Genomic DNA, 20,404 nt, shown 5'->3' with positions numbered 1-20,404 from the left:
AACTGATCCAGCCTCAGTAAAAGTTACACATTTCACTGGACCTTCACAACTTTTAACCTCAACGTAACATTTAAAACACAACATATCGACATGTTTAAAAGAATTAGAAACAATTGCTTAACAAAACAATGCCAATTTAAGGTGTTAAAGTTAACCACAGTAATTAGAGAATTCATATTTCAGCATGTTTAATAACTAAGAGTTAATTGTATCACAAATCCATTTCCTCTTTTCTGAATGCTCATTTCATGATGAACAGAAAATGTCCGTTTCAATTTTCTCTAGGACAAATATTAAGCTAGCATCCACCACATTTGTAATGAGACCCGTGCTTGAGCTGGATTAACAAAAGTCTTTTGAGATGGCAAGGGTGAGAGAGGATGGACACTTGCCATTTGCCGAAAGCATTGCTCATGGAAGAGATAGGAGTATGTGCTGTTTGACCTTCATTTGTCTCTCCGTAAATGAGTTGTTATAGAACATGTGGAATGCACCACAGTCGCAACATGCATTTCATTATTATTTCTGAATTATTCTTCTCTTTTCTGCTGAATTAGTTTTATTTCTATAATCTTACCCTGAAAGACTATCTTGGTAGTGTTGATTTTTCATCTTTTGCGTGGTAACCAGAGTTTGTCATTTGTTGCTTTACTCATTTCTACTGCTATGTGCTTATGATGGGCATGTTGTGGATTACTGTGTGCCCTGCTGTCTCGATGTCTTGTCTTAGACTATTGCTGATATATGTAATGAATTTCTGGGAGCTTAACTCCATGACTTGCACAATATACATGCAGCCCTCACATTTGGTAACACTCTTAGTATGTGTTATGTTATTTCCCAGATCCGCAAAATATTCTCCACTCTGTGAGGTGGAGTGAAACTCTTTGAACAAATCTATGCATATTTAATGCTCTGTATTCATCACACCTTATTTTGTTTCTCACTCATTCTGTAATCGTCTGTTCGACAGCTTGGAAACAAGTCTCCAATTTTACTAATAGAACGTATGTGATACTTAAAGGTAATGATGTAATGTCTGTTCAGCACATCGGGGGGGGAAAAATAGTATGAAATAGTATATTTGTGTACAGAGTATAGTAACATACTTCTATTTCCTGCTAAAATACAACATAATTCTACTTTTCAGTTCTAAGCTAAACAAGAATGTATTAAAGTACTTAATACAAAACACATCAGCTTATCCAATGTACTCCTTACTTTGGTTTAGAAGAATGTCCCATATATTTCCTGAGGTGACTGCTTTCATGAGAGCTCTTAAAACAATAATTAGAACTGCATTAGGAGGTATGCCCTTTTAGACGTACAGTATTTGAATATTAATGTTTGTATCAACTAAAACTAAAGAACTACACTTAAACTGCAAGTAACAGTAGCTAGTGGCAGAACTGGCATTCATGACTTGCAGTGTACCAAGAGCTTTGCTAAATCAGGATGAATGGTGTTTCAAAAAGAATGTTGGTCTTAAATTAACTTTTAGCATTAAATTGCCTTATAATTAGGGTGGCTTCTGCTTCAGAGCGGGTGAATGTACAGTATGTACAGATGTAAATGTGGATTTAAAACATTAGGGTGGAAAAATAACCAAAAGACAGATACCTACAAATATCCTGTTGAACAATATTTTATTTACTTTGTAAATGCTTTGTAATAAAAGGCAATTTAATTGTTGTTTACAATATGATCCTGTAGTAGACAGTTTATTGATGGAATGGACAATAGTTTTATTTCTCTTGCAAAGTTTTAATATTTGTACATGATCTGTTACATGTGGGTGCCTTCTGCTGTCACCTTCTATTGATGACAATGTTCTGTCATTCCAAGATTTCTCCTCCGCACATACTGTATCTGTCTTGGGTGTACTTGGGGTCACCATGTCCAGGACACCCTTTGAACCAGTAGCATTCACTATCCCCCAGTTGGGAACCCATCTATGTGCACTGAGAACCCAAGGATCTTCTCAAATATTTTGTGCTAGCTGGTCTGACAGTGATCATTTACCTTTTACAATAGTTAACAACTCTTCTTACAAACATCTGGATTGGTTACATTTAATGGATCCACTGCTTTGGTTCTTTCCCTGGCAATCATTGTAAATGAGAAATTTTTACTGTTTTACCTGTTTACTGGGTTAAATCTACTATATAATAAAAAGCCAAGGTCGGTCGGTGTGTGTGTGTGTGTGTGTGTGTGTGTCTGTCTGTCTGTCTGTCTGTCCAGTCCCTCAGAGTAATCTAATTGGTCAGTTTAGCTTTGGTGGTGGTGGTAATCTAAAGAGGAAGTGTAAGTGAGCAATTAACAAGAGACAGAGTTAAGGCTTAGGAGGCACACTGAGAGTCACCTTTAAAGACAGAAATTTATAAAAGCGTACAGAAGGCAGGCAACAAGTCTCTGAGAAGCAGGATTTATGGGAATGTACTCGAGAGGGTTTGAATCCTGGTCCTAGTTACTGCATACATAATCTCTGCATAGGGTTTTTTCCAGGTATTCATTTTTTTTTTTTTTCCCTCCCATGTTTCAAGGATGTGTGAGTATTAGAATAATTGGTTAAAATGTTAATTCTCCACTGAATGGGTTTGAGAGGGTAGAAGGATGAATATCTTAAGTCATTTCTTATAGAGCTGTTCTGTAGTCGAGCCTACTAAAGCTGCTTACCAGTACAGGACTAGAGCAAAATTTATATACATGAACACTTTGCATACGTAAAATTCTCTTGTCATCAAGTTACAGGTTAATTATGCTGCGTGAGTTTTGCAGAGCCCCTAGAACAGCTTATATGAAGTCTCTTCTAGCTAGGAGATGATCTACTGCTCATGTGTAGACACTGTTTACATACTATTATAACAGATCCTCTTACTGAAAAATAAAGCTGCATATTTGTAAATGGTAAATAGGTTTATGCTGCTTTCACAAATTTTGAATAGTAAAACCTTTACCTAACCTAGGTATTTTCTGGAATTTAAAAATATAAACAAATGTAATTAGGCCTAGTATTCAATTCAAGGAATGTAATAGCTGCTTTGTAATAGAATGGATGTGGAGGAAACTTTAAGCCACTGCAGTCCTTAAGGAGTTAGTTTGCACGCTGCTGGTTTAGAGTGTCATCTTTATTTCTACTCGCACAGGAATGAACATCAAAAGAAAATGTGCCAGCTAGAAAAGGATGGAAAAGTAAACTTTAAAGAGATACTGAGGCTTTGGTCTTTTGGGAGTCTACATTTTGAAAGCTAAGGGAAACTTGGAATATTAAGCACTTTTACATCCAAGTGGTAGACTGTTAATTAATCATAGGTATCCACTGATTCAGCAAAAGTATGGAAAGAAAATAGATGAAGGTGGAACAGGTGCATTTGTATCTACATGGGCAGAACTGAAGGTGAGGCAGTAGCTCTGCTCTGGAAGAAAAGTGTGTGTTTAAAGCTGGAAAGATTAGCCTTGTTAGAAAGTGATTTCTCTATATGCATCTGTACTTGGATTTTGAAAATTTAACAGGGCCATGTCCGTGTTTCATCTGTAAAATAAAAAAAAAAAATCAACATTTTGACTGTTGAGCTATTTCATTAGGTGATTTTGCCTATAAATGGACTAAGCAGTGTGACCGTGGAAGGATAGACTGAGTGTGAAAGGCGGCAATCCGTGAAGATGAGCAGTGAGGTGTAAAAGTTAGTTATGGAGTGCCAGAGGAAATTTAACGAAGTTTGTCAGTTTAAGTTATCAGAATGTCTGTTTTATATGTATATTGAAATACTTGTAACAGAGCATGGACAGAATAAAAGTATGAACAAGCATACAGTGTGGATTTGGGTGGCCATACGATGGAGTAACCTTTTTTATGGGTGTACTTCTACAAAACTGGCACAGTTTTCTCATATGGAAAAGGAATAAAGAAAAGTTGTGTCCTTCTTAGATGTAATATTTCTAGATCTTTTAAAAAGGACTTGTGATCCGATGAATGGCTTATTTAGATTTTGGGGAACCAGGTTATTGCTGAATTTGCTTTTAGTTGGTCACCAGAGAAAAAGGAAAAGATGGAAAAGTGGGAAATAAATATGATTAAAAATTTACGTGAAACTGACATACGAGTTGAATGTAATATGGATGTATAGTTAGCAGTACTATAACAGAGGATACAGATGAGTTGCTGTCATCAACAATCAGTGGATTGCTTCCTTCCCAAAACGAAGCATTAACTATAAGAATAGCGCTCTCTTTTCTAGCATACTTTGAATAAGCTTAAATGTTAATTGTTTTTATCCTTTTTCCAACTCCTCATGCTTTTAGTATCTGTAATGCATCTACCTCTACATACTTCACAGCCTGGATGCTTTGGTCCACAGAAAGCCTCAGTGGCAGCATGTTTTGTTTTAGGTAGTCTTAATGGAAAAGTCAATATGGGTACCATAATGAGTTCTTTATCTATATTCTCTGTAGTACTGGGGTATACTATACTATATTCTATACTATGTACTATATTACAGTCTCTATAAGATGTTCAATCTTATAATCTATAATAATAATTTACCAGGACTTCTTGTTCCTGAGCTCTGACTTGATGCCTATTGGTATTTTGTCTTGGCAATTTAGTTAAATTGTATTTATATTTAAGAATTCAAGGTTTTATAGAATTGTATCCTCCCTCTTTCATGTATTTGTTATGCCATTTGCCTAAACCATTTGAAAATGGAGGCTTTCGCTTCAGCACTATGACACAAAATGAGAACTGATGTGGGTTATATGATGAATGTCCATCTAAACTGGCATTATGTGAGTGAATGTAGAGTGTTATATGTGAGAGAGTGTAAATTGAAGCTTTCACTCTGTCCAGGGTCAGTTCCTGCCTGGAGAGACCCTGGTTTTCTGTGACCCTGAATTTGTTTAGTAGGTTGAAAGATTGATGGGTGAAGAGCAGCCACATTTGCCATCAGCTGTACCTGAATCTGCTCCATACAAATTGCCTACAGCAAAACACTAATGAACTCCCTGGAATGCAATCCACATAATTGCAATATTAATTGACAATTTTCATTTCTTCGATTTCTTTTACATAGAAAGATTGAATAAAGAAATAAGGAGGCAAAAATCTAATTGACAATGGACAATGTTTTCAGAAATTAGCCATAATAACCTCCCACAGCAGTTATCCATGGGCTTGTTTAGGTAATCGGTTTATGGTATAATTATGATTATACCAAAGTAAAAATTACTTCTTAAAAATATTCTAATTGGAGAAGACTCCTATTAACCTTTTAATAGAGCATATGTAACCGGTCTCCACTGCACACGCCGTAGTGCTGTTTCCTGGCCTTTGGATTGGGTTAATCCTAAACGCTTCTGCATTGTGATATGTATGCAACGTGCCATACAAACCGCCATGAAGGAGTAATGCAAACACCCTTTATTTTTTGATGTTTTTTATTAAAATTCTGAAATATTAAAACAGAATATAAAATGTGACTATTCAAGTTCTGTGATTCCTACTCCTTTCACAGTAACACGACAAATACTGCGATCAATCCTAAATTGCAAAGATATACGTATCCATGCACAGCTCAATACACAAATAAAAAAAAAAACCTGAAATATTAAAACAGAGAACATAAGCTCTGTGATTCCTCCTATTAACAACAAAAAAAAAAAAACACGTGGAAAGGCTGTTGAGCGCTCACATTAACACACAACCAAAATTTAATAGAAAAGTGTTCAAAACTTTTCAAAACAACTGTATACTGTATACAGTCGATAAGAACCTGGACACAAATAGAAGAACATACACAGGCATGGACCGCAATAGAAGTAAAATCCTGCAGTACTTCTTTGTATTCCTTGCTTTGTGCTCCAATAAACACACGTTATCGGCAATACACTAATAACCCAATTGTGCTCCACTCACTTAGAATCTGGAACCAATGTAGAAAGCATTTTAAGACGGAGAAGCTTCTATCTGTGGCACCTCTGCAAGAGAACCACCTCTTTCAACCCTCACAAACATATGCAGTTTTTAATATCTGGAAAAAATTTGGAATTAACTTGCTTAGAGATCTTTATATAGACAACGTCTTTGCATCCTATGAACAATTACATTCCAAATTTAACATTCCAGCTACAAATTTCTTTCACTATCTTCAAATCAGGAACTTTGTTAAACAGAACCTTCCAGATTTTCCTCATCTTGCACCCTCATCCACGCTGGAAAAATTATTGCTCAATTTCAAGGAGTTAGACTCCATCTCTACAATATATAAAATCCTTTTACAATCCCTTCCTTTCAAAGATCCAAGAGGACACTGGGAAAATGACCTCTCAATTAATATATCAGAAAAGGAGTGGAAAGTAGCAATGCAGAGAATTCACTCAAGCTCCATATCGCAAAGCATACAATTATACAACTCAAAATTATATATCGAGCACATCTGTCTCGACTAAAACTCTCCAAAATGTTTCCAGGGCATGATCCAACCTGCGAACGTTGCAACCAAGCCCCAGCCTCACTAGGTCACATGTTCTGGGCCTGCTCCAAATTAACATTATTCTGGACAAAAATTTTTAATTACCTCTCAGACAGCCTTGGACTCACAATCCCTCCTAACCCATTAACAGCTGTGTTTGGGGTTCTTCCAGAGGGTCTTAAAGTGGAGAAAGACAAACAAATTGTGATTGCATTCACTACACTGTTGGCACGCAGACTTATTCTGATAAACTGGAAGAACCCAAACTCTCCTCTTTAAGTCAGTGGGAAACTGATGTGTTATATTATTTAAAATTGGAAAAAATCAAATACTCAGTTAGAGGATCTGTGCAGACTTTTTTCAAAACATGGCAGGATCTAATCAGTAATATTTTGAAATGATTTTATAAAGCACAGAGAATTTGTTGATTTAGGTATTTTTAAAAGCCTTAAATTTTACACCGTTTGGCTTGCTCTCTCTCTCAAGGGTGGGGATCGATCTGCTCTTAGCATAATTCTTTTTTTTTTTGTAAAAACTTGATTGCTATGTATTGATTGTAATAAAATTAATAAAAAAAAAAAAAAACTGTATACTAAAATAATCATATTACAATTACTGTCACATACAAAAAAAATTAACTCAAACAATTTAAAATAATTGAATTCATTTTACCATACAGAGAATAACCGTGTGCTTACCTCCTCTCACAGTAACACAACGAACCCTGGGAGAGGCTCACACTGATGATGTATCAAAACACAATAAACGGAGTAGGGAAATATAACTGGACCACAACAAGAAAACATACAACACAATGAATGTTATCAGGATTCGGTGAAGCTCCAAACAACTAAACTTATTATTTTTATACAACTGTTACACATAGATGTGCATACGTTCTTTCAGTTACTGTTTTGCTTTCTATAAGATGTGCTTAAAATATTTGTGTGTAATATTTTAATCACAGTGAGCGCCACAGTGGTGCAGTGGTTCATGCTGTTGCCTCACAGCTGCACCAGGTACAGTTTTAAATCCTGTGTGGAGTTTTTTTTTTTTAATTTCAGTGTTTACATTGCTTTTCTTCTGGTCCTCTACATAGTAGTTTTCATTTCACTCACCAAATGTACAGTTTGTTGTGTTAATTGTGTTTGACTAATAAGGCTGTGTCTGTGCGAGTGTGTGGTCACATGTGCTGACACCCAGTCCATTTTGCTCCTGTGTTTATCCCAATGCCATCCACCCCCAAGTGACTTTGAACTTTCTCCAGTTCAGGTTTGAAAATGGATAGATCAATGAAGTTGACCATGGGAGTCCTTGGACATTTGTTAGGCTTGTATCGTAAAGTTTAAACAAACTTTATGTTCTTTGTTCTGCATAAAATGTACTCTAAACTCTTAACATATTAGGGTTTAGACTATGATATTCTGCCACATCATTTGTCTCATAAAGAATTCTGCTAACCAAACAATAATTTTTTTTTTTTAATACTTGTAAAAATAAGTTCTGTTTTTTTCTGAACAGTAACTTCTGGAGATTTTATTTTTGTAAACATGATTAGAATTTCTGCCTGAACAAGTTGTACACATGCTGCACAATTATCTCTAATGTTGGCATCTGTGCTGCAGTGCTTGGCGTTTCTTTGTGATAGTGAGGTGTATTCCTTGTTAAACATTGTTTTAAATGCTTAAACGCTTTCAAAATTAATCTATGTAAAAGAGGCAATTTATATATTTGAAGATCCTCTTAGGAGATCCTGGCATGTGCTAAAAAAAAATTTGCTAGGCTTATATATAGTATTTAATATTTTTATTAAAAAGACACATGGCAATGAGGGAAAAAAGAGGAGTTTGTGTGGATCTTTAAAGCAACTTTCCTCCCTGGAAGTTAAGTTGGAGCTTTTTAAAATTTTGGTTTGTCAGATTACTAAACCAGGCAGCTATTCCATCATGTGGGTTAAAGTAACTGCATGCCATAAATCAATGTGCTATCCTAAAGCAGATCAGACCTCTATTTAGGTAAGAGTACAAAAGGAATGAGTGTAAAGCAGCTTTCCTAAAAGTGCTTTAATGCAACATGTAAATACTACAATTCTGTATTGCATAAGAAAAAACAAAGGAGTTTAATTCATTCTATGTCTATTCAGTGTGTGGGGAGTGTATTTTTATACATTATTTTTATTTTGCAGAATTACATACATGGCACTTCATGATCCCCAGTTTACTACTGCTGAAGATTCATGGGAAAGCAGTTCAGCTGAGCTTGAAAAAAGATGTCGCCTTGGAAGTGAAGTGGGTAGCCTCTCAAGATCAGCATCCACAGAAAAATGTGACCCACTAGACAACCGTCCTGCTAAATTTACCCTTTCTAATAGTTTAAGGTATACTAGTTGCATCAAGTCTATATTTAGATTTGTTTTACAGTAGCATAACTGCCTGTGGTTTCCAGGTTTGCTATACTGGATATAGCTTACTATTATATCTGAACTGAAGAAACCTAGGGGTTCATGTAAACAAATTCCACCATAAGAGAATATGGCTGGGCTGTGTTCACTTGGGCAGTGCTCCCAGAACGGGGACTTGGTTCACAGTGCTGAACGCCACCCTTTAGCGAGTCAAGACAAAAGAGAATAAACCGATTTCTGGCTGCAAGGGAGTTTTGTCCTTACTGTAGAGTGCTTGTTCCATTTGAACCCTTTAGAAGAGCAGATCACTTTGCAGCATTTCATTCATACAATATATTCTTCTTTTTCAGGTGCTGTTTGAAAATTTCCAAGATCACGACCATTTTTGTTATTGTTTTGACTTGCTCAGTAAGTGTATGTTTGTATTCATGTATACAAAAACTGTTACTGTATTGGTACTTGAAGTTAAGGGCAAGGTGGTTTTCTTTTCAACTGTTTTCTGTGGGTCCTCAACTAATAAATTTAATTATGCTTTTGTTAGAATACATTTTTAAATGGTGTGCAGAATACTCATTGGTAATTGAAGGGATCCCATTAGTACTTCAACACACATCCTACTGTGGAATATCCAGGAAATTAGCTATACAAAATGCTATTGCTTAACATATGAATATCTTAAGTAGATGAATTACATCACACTAGGAGCCACAGTCTTTAAACAAAAGCCTTGTACTTCTGACTAGCATTACATACAACACTAGCTTTTCCTGATACATGCCAAGTAAGATATAGTAAAGAATCATGTGGGTTAAGGCAACTGAATGCCGTGAGCAATTATGCCATCCTAACATTAGCCAGTCATGCAGTTAGATAAGAGTGTAAAAAGCCAAACAAGTGTAAAGTACGGTTCCACTATTGGTATCATGTTATTAGTAACCTCTGTCACCATTTGCTATATGTTGTCTCATTCTTCAGCAAACTAAAGTAATTAATGTCTGCATGGTGCTCCTATGTATACTTTCTCTATGAACATCTCTGCTTACTTTCTTGAATCCTCATGAAGTTTGTTAAAGAATATGCTTCTCTTCCCTGCTGGACAGGCTGCTTGCCTCTGCAGTATCTAGCCCTGCCCAGCCTTCTAGGAAATGTATAGCGCTGTTTGCTGCCTGCAATAATGCTCTCTTTTGATCCTGATTATATCCACCCAATGTGTTGTAACATTATAACATGATTTTAAAATTAATTTCAGTTGGAATCCAGTAATGCTTTAGGGTATGAGAGATCGTGAGAACTCCAATGATGCATCCATTTATAGTTGGTTAATTAAGGTTCATGCACTCCATAAAAACTATAATTTATTGCAAATCTTTAGTGTCATAGATAGAAGTCAGGAGTTATACAAAATAGAGGCAATTTAATAAAAGCATTCTTAATTGTAGCTTAAAAGTGGAGCTCATCATCCTCCTCACTGGTTTGATGGTAAATTTCCAGTTTAGGCTATGGCACATCGGATCTTTTTCTTATGTTTATGTCTATGACTCTGCTTTAAATGCAAATAATAGTAGTAGTGTCTCATTGCAATGCCTAGAACATGTTTAAAGGTTTTGATACTAAGCATAGCCTATTCCTTGATAAGTTGATAGTGAGTCAAACTGTAGAGCATGTACCTAAACAAAGGTAAACGAGTGTTTGGTATCCCAAAAAATATATACATTTTAAATGTAGACGCTGTGTGAGTCGCAATAGAGAAACGATGGTAAAATGTGGATGATGATAGGTTTCCTTTTTCAGGAGAGAACTCTGGCTACATGATCAAACAGCAAGGCTAGTAGATTACAATACAATTTTGTGCCTAATTTACAGTATATTCTGGATCTTGTGTTCTAATACTTTATTTCATTGTTACAGTTTTTGTTTAGCAAATACCCAGACCAAGAAAATCCCTGGCGCATGTTTGCTGTTTCATCTTCTGAAAGCTTTTGTATCCTTTCAGATAATTATTTCCTTATTTTTTGTCATGGCTTCTGGTATAGAGCACATAACTGTTTAATTGTTTTGTTTTATTATAGCAGTCCTATGTTTGTAGATTTTGGTGAGTGATAATCTGACTTGCCTAATCATTAGCTTAAAGAGGTTAATTTGTGAAGGGTAATGAACTACTATATTTCTAACAATTTTTAAGGGTTGTTGTATACAGTATTTGTCTGACAACTTAAGGTACTGTAATCTAAATTTGTAACCTACAACCCTTTGGAAAAATATGCATGTAAACAGAGTAGTGGCAGGTTTATAGTTGCAGAGCAAGTCTGAGATGAAAACTGAACCGGAAGCTTTAGGTTTGAAAATCCAGTGTTTTAGCCACTACACTGCACCTGTAAGTTTTTAATGCATTTTTACCCAAGCTTTTGTCTAAGTTCTTACCCTGTATTTCATAAGCTTTGATGCTTTAATGTATATTTCCATTGTTTCCATTAATCATACAGATTTACTAGTGTTTAAAGCTTTAAATTGGAGTAAATCCTTTAGCAACATGTAATTTAAGCAGCTTGGAAACCCTGATAAGCACCAGTGTTTGTTTACAACCATGTTTCCACTACAATGCTGAGTTATCAATCAAATGGAGTGCTTTTTACATATTTATCCATTATGGTGGTGGAGAGATGTCACATTGTGTAGGCTTTGTAGTTCAGTCAAATTTTTATTTTGTTGGAATGTTTTTAATAGTTCTTTGCAAAAAAAAAAAAAAAATGTTTTCAAATTAAACTGGGTCAACATTTTGGTTGTTACAACAAAACATTCTGTAACTTTTTATTACCGATCTGATTGGATATTTGCATTTGGAAGTTCTACTGCCAATGGTTTAATGAACTAGATGTTCAGAGCAAGGCATGGTACATCCTAGGCAAAAATTCACATTAAGTGAAAGCAGCTATACTTACACTTTTTTTTTCTCCTTACCAGGCCAAATTCTTGTCATTCAGCAGTGCTTCTGAGCCTTTCTAAATAGATTTGTAACTCGGCAGTTTTGTTCTATATAGTCTGTATGGTGCTAATCGATCAAAAATTATCAGTGAACCCGTTTAGATTCAAACATTCATATTTTGAAAGTGAGAAAAAAATTTCATAAAAATACAGGGAAAATGAGAAATTCAGACAGATGGATGACTGAGCTGGGATTTGATAAATTTTCTCCTAACCACATAACAAAAGGACAAAAGTCCCCATTATTTTGAGTTGGCATAGGTTTATAGGGTCGTTACGGTCACAGGCACAGAGTACAGTGAAATTCTTATTTATATTTGCTAATCAACATGCAAGACATCGCCATGCTTCACTGCTATGGGTACAGAGTGTAACTTCCTTACCTGAAAAGTTCTCCCTTACCTGAAATAACTTTATTTTTATCAGAACACATTTATCATACCTTAGTAAATGGACTTTGCTCATAACCAGAAGGTCTATGAAATAGAAACACTAACTTAGCTCATCATCCAAAAACAGAATCAACATAAGTCAAAAACGGCACAAGCGTAAGTTTGGGTGGTTTTCATTCATAGCGTGAAACACCTTCATTCAATTGCTTTGTGTTTTATTTTTCTGCAAAATTTGGAATGAATGAATGAATGAATGAATGAATGAATGAACAAATGTCTGTCTGAGCATTACAAAATCAACGAGAGCCAGTGTGTCTAGGCTCCAATGTAGGCCATCATAACTAAAGTGTCAATAGCAATAAACAAATTAGATTTTCTTTAATCGTTCACATTTTACGAAACTGTATACTGTAGCTATTTTTTTTTTTTTGCTGCGTTTGTGTGTTTTAGTTTCTTGAAATCACAGTTGGTTGTGTCTGACAGAACTCCCAGAATTATTGGAATGCAAACATAGAAATTGCATCAAAATACTACCTTGAGGCAAAATTTGTTTCTTGAACATGCATTTGACATCCACATAACCACAGTAGGTGGAGCGCAGTAAGTAGACGGATGAATATGGGCTTAGAATCCATGAAAATGGCTAATTAATGTCCTCCCATTAAAAGCTAATCTGCTTTCCTAATTGAGATGCTCAGGACAAATTAGCATTCAGATGATTTGTAACAAATGAAAACAGTCTGAATGTATTCTCATTCTTTTAGGTTTAAATGATTTTAATTAAACAGACAGAACAGAGCACATCATAGAGGCTTAATTTCTGTATCTCTTTAATTTCTTCACTCTTCTTAGATGTTAATTGCTAATTAAATACTTATGCTATATGTAGTGCTACTATACTAATTAAATACTAATTGCTCCTTCAATGTAAAGGACTGGGCTAATGTTGGTGGTATTATGAGTTTAACATGATGGACAATGTTTTGCAGATTCTCAAGCATTACCAGCTCACTTTAATAAGATTATCTACAGTATGTAGTATTTAGTCCATAGAAGACAGCAATACATCTGAAGAAAATAACAGGCACATTTGGCCTTCTAGAGGATAAACGGAATACATGCAGCAAAATCTGTATATACCTATACATGTTGAAAACCTACAAGCTGGGTATTCCAAACTAATATTGTGTGTACAGTATGTGAAGCAGTCGTGATAATTGCCAAACTAACAGTGCAATATAAAGAATGCTTCTATTGTTGGTCTTCCTTAAACCAGCCAGCTTTGTAATTTTGAATTGTACACTGTCTGAAGTTTTGTCAAAGGTCATTTAATGGCAAGAAAAAAATTATATGAACTCCTTGAAAATAACTATTTATAAAGCTGTTTAAAAATATTGCATATTAATCTTCATGTAAGTTTTAATAATGCACAAAAAAGACTATGCCAAAAATTTTGCATTTTACTTGAACCACTGTGTCTCATTCTTATCAATACTGAATACTGATCACAGTGTATGTTGGAAAAAAATTTGTGAACCCCTAGATTGAGGACTTCAACAAAAGCTAACTGAAGTGAAGAGTTAGTAACCTGGAGTTCAATCTCGTTTCATTGATTAGAGGTGTGGTGTAGAAACTATGACCTATTTAATAAAAAAAAAAAAAAATGTTTTTTTTAAATTTGAGTTTGCTATTCACAAGAACCATCTGTTGATGTGAAGCTTTCCTTGCACTAAAAAAATCCTATTCTAGAAATCCTAAAAAAAAATTCTGTGATTGAGAATCATCAATTGCATTTAAAATGTCATAAATTTAATTTCAAAGAATTTAGATTTTCATTAGTCCACAGTTAGACAAAATCTGATTAAAAGGTGACGATTTAGTACTGTGGCTACTCTCCCTGGAAGGTTATCAGTCAAGATGACTTGAAAGACACAACACAGTGTGCTTGGTGAAGTAAAAGAAATGAAACAAAATTATACAGTAACAACTAATGGCTTGAAGGAATCATTGGAACAGGTTACCTTCTCTGTTCCTGAGTTTACCCATACACAAAACACCAAACAGGAATGGTGTCTGTGGCAGGAAACCAAAGAGGAAGCCATAGATCTCAAAAAAATTGCCCCATGCCTTAAGTTTCCCAAACACCACCTTGACAGATCACAACATTATTGGCGGGCAATATTTTGTGGACTGGTGAAATTAATGTTGAATTGTTCAGGAAGAATGCATAGCAGTACATATAGCATTAAAAGTGTGCAGAATACCAATGTGAAAAATAATCCCAATGATGAAGCAGGGTGGAGGGAGGATAACGGTTTGGGGTTGCTTTGCTGTCTTGGGACATGGTTAGCTTGCCATCTTTGAGGGGCAAATTGTGAAGTTTTATAAAAGTACAGGTAAAATATTTTGTTGTAATGAAAATTTTGTAGTAATGAGATTATTTATTTGTCGCTATAGTGCTTTCTTTAACTTGCATCCAGGCATTTGCAATCATTTCAGTAGCTTCTTTCACATTAATTTTAATCTCCTCCTGTTCTACAAGTTATGCTGATGAGACATTTTATCAGCATTTCCTTGCAATAATACAATTTCAGGGTGCGAATGATGCCCAAATCCAATTGTTGAAGCACTGCCGTGCAATTGGGTGGGAGGAACTTGACTCAAACATTACCAAAATGTGAAAGCATGTTGTGGGCAGCACAGTTATCAATCAGAAGTCCAATCATCCTTTTCTTCTTCATATTGTGATACTTTTTAAAAAGTATCTGAACCAGTTTGCTCATTCAAGCTTGGGTGTGAATTTTGAAGCAAACACCTATGATATCGAAATACATTACATTCTCTGTGGGCACAATCATCTCAACAAAACAGATCATAATTTTTCCCCTGAGCAGTAAACCTTGGGTGACAGCTATAGCTGTAGCTTTAATAAGAAAACTTTTTTTTTTTTTTTATTATAGGAAAGGTCTGGGCGAGAAAGCAGGGAAACAGATTTTTAAGTAGCTATTGAATAAGTTAAAATCCAGTACAAATAAATGATTGAACAGAAGTTTGAAAGAAGAAAATATAGGACAACATAGGGAATAATAATAAAAAAGCCTCAGTGGTTGTAAACTAAAGAGGCATACAGCTGCGGTGTGAATTGGTAAATTCTTTTCATTATCTGCTCAACGAAGAAAGCAGATTTTTGTACCTGCTTCAAGCACTATGATCTGTCATCTGACAAATAAGTGTTAAACCATGTTGAACTTCCCCTCAAGTCCAGAATATGTTTTAAGTTGCTTAAATACATCCTCGCCATTAAGGCCTCAGGATAGATACTGTTCTGGTTCAGGTCCCTCAGGATCTTGGCTGTGTAGCTTATTGGTTTTGTTCTGAACTGGTCCTCAATGTGCCAAAGCATTGCAATGGAAATCTTGAACCATCATCCTTGAAAAGAAAAGCCTCCCCCCTTTAGTGAGCAAAAGCCTACTGCATTAATCTCCTTCATGATAAAGGCACAACAGTCGGGTGTCAAAGCATATTTACATGGATGGTTTCTAGGTTAATGAAGTAAAATTGTTTATCACAGTGCACAGACACTTAGAGTTAAGTTTGTAAATTTACCCTAAGTTAAACAATGCAGTCTGCCAGTCTAGCCAGGAAATGGAATACTCTGTTGTTAAATCTAATATCCATTAAACAAATCTGGGATTCAAACTGGCAGACCTATTGAACATACTTATTTGTAAAGTTTTGTGTAATGTCAGTCTTCTCAGTCCAAATCAGCAAAATAAAAAAAAAAAAACGGAAGCAAATCATGAAAATGGTTATTAAGCAGGGTCACCACTCTAAACCCCAACCATTAGTAAGACTAAAAATAGAGAGAGAGAAAAAAATGGGGAAGAATTGTGCTCTTTCATCAGTGATCAACAATTAACTGATGCCAGTAATTTGTGAATTTCCCCTTGGGATTAATAAAGTGTCTGTCTGTCTGTCTGGCTGGAGATAGAGTCTCTTCTGAGGTCACAGATATTCAGCCTTGTGGTCCTCTTGGCTGTGGAATGAAGCAAAAAACAGGAGTGGGATGTTCCAGTTAAATAACCCTGAGGTGTACTGTTTAAAACTCGTCCCCATGAAAGGTGCACTATAGATGCACATAAAAGAATGACTAAGTGCCCTTGTTGTTTATATTAATTTTCACAGTTAATGGTTATCTTGTTTTTCCTATGACTTCAGAAAGATTGTTCTAGCATTTTTGAATTTCTAGTGATTTGTGTAACTTAAATGTTTTCGCGTGTGTGTGTGAGAGAGAGAGTAAAGGAGAAAGATGTTTATATTCATACATATACATGTGCAGTACATGTACAAGAATAATAAATAGTAATTATAAATAATATAGTGTCTTTGCAGCTACTCAAAATGCTTTACATAAACAATGAGGACTCTGTTCAGCCACTACCAACGTGCAGTACCCACCTAGGTCATAAGACAGCAGTCATTCTTAAGCGATGATGGGGTTAGAAAAATAGTTGGCCAATAAGGGATTATGGGATGATTAGGAGGATAGAATGATCAGGTCATAGTAGGCAAGTTATCCAGGACAAAAGAGTTAGGACATCTGTTTTATGTCTTCTCATCTGAAGAGCAGCACCAATTTTTACATCAATGTCACTGAGGAATGGCGTCCACATAGAGACCAATGGGACCATTGCCCCCTGATATTCTCAACAAAACCTCTTCCAACAGCAACCCAAACTTTTGCTGGATGGTCTAGCCTAGCCTAGCCAAGTAGTAGCCAGGCCCAGACATGTTTAGCTTCAGGGGTATTGCCTATTCTGAAGTGCCAACCCCTTTGCTTTCTGTTTACTTCATTGTGTTACATTTATCAATTTAAAATTAAATATTATTTTTACCCATCAACCCTGGATTTTAGGCAGATTATTCCATTTTTCCTGGCAGTACCTTAAGCTCCATTAGACTGGATGGGAAACACCTGTAAACCTCTGGTCCATCCACAGTTATTCTATGTGGTTTATGTCTGTTCTTTCACTGGGCCACTCAGGGACAGTCAAATACATGTTCCACAACCACACCAGACTTGTCTTTGCTGTATTCTTAAGATCATTATTATGCTGAAAAGTGAACTAATGACCCAATCTGAGGTCATATGCACTCTGGAACAGGTTTTCTTTAACAATCTCTCTTTATTTGGCTGCATTTGTCCTTTTCTCAATTAGGTCCAATCTGTCTGTTCCTGCTGCTGTGAAGCACTTCAATAGCATCATGCTGCCATATCATGCTTCATCACAAATCTGGTCATTGTCAGACAATGCTTGGAGTTGTACCCAAAGAGTTTGGTATTTGCCTTATCAGGCTAGAGAATCTTTTTTCTTGCACTCCAAGTCCTTTATGCTAAAATGAATAACTCCTGCTTAGAGTTTGACAAACAACATTTAAACAGCTAATTGGAGTACAGCTGAGATGGTCATCCTTCCAACAGTTTCTTCCATTTCAGTAGAAGACTTCTTTAACTCTGTTAGAGTTACCACTAGGAAACTCTAGGAAGAGTTCTGGTTATTCAAAACTCAAAGCTGTAGATTTTATTATTATTATTATTTTTTTTTTTTTTTAAACTTGTCACTGAAATATGCCTCTCCACAATTTGATGGTGGAGGTCTACAGAGAGTTCCTAGGACTTCATGGCTTGGTTTTTGTGCTGACATGCAGTATGAATTTTGGAACCTTATATACACAGGTGTGTGACTTTCTAAATGATGTCCAATCAATTGAGTTTTCCACAGGTGAACTTCATTCAAGTTCTAGAAACATCTCTAGGATAAATAAAGCAAACAAGGTGCACTTGACCACAGCATTGAGTACCACAGCAAGGGGTTTGAATGCTTCTGTGCATGAGAGATTTCAGTTTTTGATTTTTAATTTGCAAACTTTTCTGAAAACGTTTTTACTGTGTCATTATGTGTTGAGTGTAGATAGATGGACACAAATTTCAAGTTAATCCATATAAATTAAATCCACAACAAGGAAAAGTGTGCAGCAAGTGTCTGAATACTTTCTGAATCCATTGCATATATGTGTGTTTGTATGTATGTAAAGTATACTGTATATGTTTTTATATGTAATGTATAAAATATGTATCAAACCTGTATTTAGATGAGTATATACTTTTTTTAAAGGTCTGTTTGGGTTATTCTTTGTGGCTCAGGTTCTGTCAGTCTGAAGCTACAGTATTCACATACAAAAAATTATTTGGATAGGCAGCATCCTTAACTCTGATTTTTACATTTCACAGCAGCTTGTTTTGTATGTTCAGAGTAGCCTGAGGTCTCCAAGCTATTTTCTTGAAGAATGCAGAGAAAGCCATTTTAGAACTAAATGATAAACTGTAATGATCTAAATGTCCTAGCTGCTGTTTGAGTAGGTTGCAATTCTTCTAATTCTAATATTGTTTTATGAAGAAAAATAAGGCAATAAAAATCCCATAATGTACAAAGTCATTCAGATTGTTTTCACTATTTAAGAACAAAATCTAGCTTGAAGTCGAACAGATCTGTCATGGTTTGTGTAATGGAAGAAAAGGGAATCCAGCACTTAAAATCATTTATGTTTAGAGTCCCTCCCTCGCCCTGTCGTTACAGAAAGAATATCTGCTGTTTGCATGTCTCTATCATATTAAATTAAATATGCTTAACTTTTTCTCCCAATACCATGCTTTCCTTAATAATTTTTCCAGCTATGAATTTTACAAACTTTGGAAATAATGCCCTACTGAAATTAGAAGTTGCAGGTCCTTTTCTTGAGGGTGCGGCTGGCAAAAAAGCAAATGAGTACATAATCATTCAGGTTGAACAATTTGAAGATTCTGGCCAATGGCGTTGGCGGCCTCAACAGGTAATAGTTTTGTACTTGAGTTTCAAGCCAGAAATTTTGTTTTATGTTACTTGCATGATTGTTCAGGCTTAAAATTTAACAATAGCTGTTGTTTGTTGTTGGAGGCATTAGCTCAACTCTTGTGTCCTAGGTTCAGATCCCGGTCTGATCAATCCCTGTGGGTTTTGCATATTCTCCTCTGTGAAACACTGGGTACAAATGGGTAAAGTAATTTTTAGCAAAGAACCAGTAATGAATAACCTGATTTAAAAATGCAAATCTCAACTGGACAGGTCAAATAAGGAAGGGGTGTTTTTTTATATAAAAAAAAAATTCCCTATTTACCCATTTTATGAATCCACTTATTGCATTACCCAGGGAGCTGTGGTGAGGCAGAGCTAATCCTTTTCTGTGTTTTGTTGGACTGGCACTTGCTTTACATCATTGGACTCTGTTACCCTTATTCATACTAGATCAATTTGGAATCGAATGTTAACCTAATATGCCCATCTGTATACCGTACCGAGTAGTAGGAGGATGGATTTGAGCATTAAAACCATCAGGGTTATGTTTCATCTGTGCAACTCAATTTCCTTCATATAATCAAAACGTTTTTAATTCTACGCATTCTCTAAAGGGCTAACTCCTGCTGTCCTCTATTGTATGTTTTCTTACTGGTTGTACTTTGACTACAGTATTCACATACAAAAAATTATGTAGTATTTAGTTTTGTAAGTCATATTCTGGAGTTTCTGCATGATCACATGTGGTACAGCCCATCTTTTTGTAAAAGTGTACCTCTAAAAAAAGGCATGCAGAATAATATATAATAATAAAGACATATAGTTCAAAGAGTTACCTAATTTCATAGTAATTCCGTATCTCTAAATTGTTGCAAAATCCTGTGTTAGTGTCCTGCAGATTTCCATTTGTTATTTTGAGTTGTGTTAATTATTCATATCATTAATCATTTCATTAGGATGCACCACAACTTGGGACTTCATGCATTAATTTACATTTCAATAATTGAGCGTAAATGGTTAAAAATTTCATCTGAATTCTGAATGCCTTCCCTGAGCCACTCCATATTTAAAATGGATACCTTTACTATGATGCTTACCCATTTTGATTTTGAGCTGCGTGTGCATATGACTAGTTATTAATGTTAAATACGTAACATTGTAAGTGTCCATGGCGGAATGTTGCTGATTCATATGCCATGTGGCTGTTTGTGTTCCTGTCTGATTAGATTAAATTGCCATATTGAAATATGTATAAATTTAAAGAAAAAC

At 35.4% G+C, this 20,404-nt stretch overlaps 1 protein-coding gene across 2 annotated transcripts in view; it reads left to right on the top strand.

Annotated features, from left to right (window-relative positions):
• oca2 (oculocutaneous albinism II) overlaps positions 1–20,404 on the top strand; it is a 313,977-nt gene that overhangs the window by 75,190 nt on the left and 218,383 nt on the right. For both annotated transcript variants that reach the window (XM_039744702.1, XM_039744701.1), the window contains exons 4-7: positions 8,653–8,844; positions 9,219–9,276; positions 10,777–10,849; positions 18,976–19,133. In XM_039744702.1, the coding sequence (XP_039600636.1) occupies positions 8,653–8,844; positions 9,219–9,276; positions 10,777–10,849; positions 18,976–19,133 (481 nt within the window). The remainder of the gene's footprint in view (positions 1–8,652; positions 8,845–9,218; positions 9,277–10,776; positions 10,850–18,975; positions 19,134–20,404) is intronic.

The sequence above is a fragment of the Polypterus senegalus genome, chromosome 2, assembly GCF_016835505.1.
Source record: "Polypterus senegalus isolate Bchr_013 chromosome 2, ASM1683550v1, whole genome shotgun sequence".
NCBI lineage: Eukaryota > Metazoa > Chordata > Cladistia > Polypteriformes > Polypteridae > Polypterus > Polypterus senegalus.
This window is presented reverse-complemented; position numbering and strand designations above follow the sequence as displayed.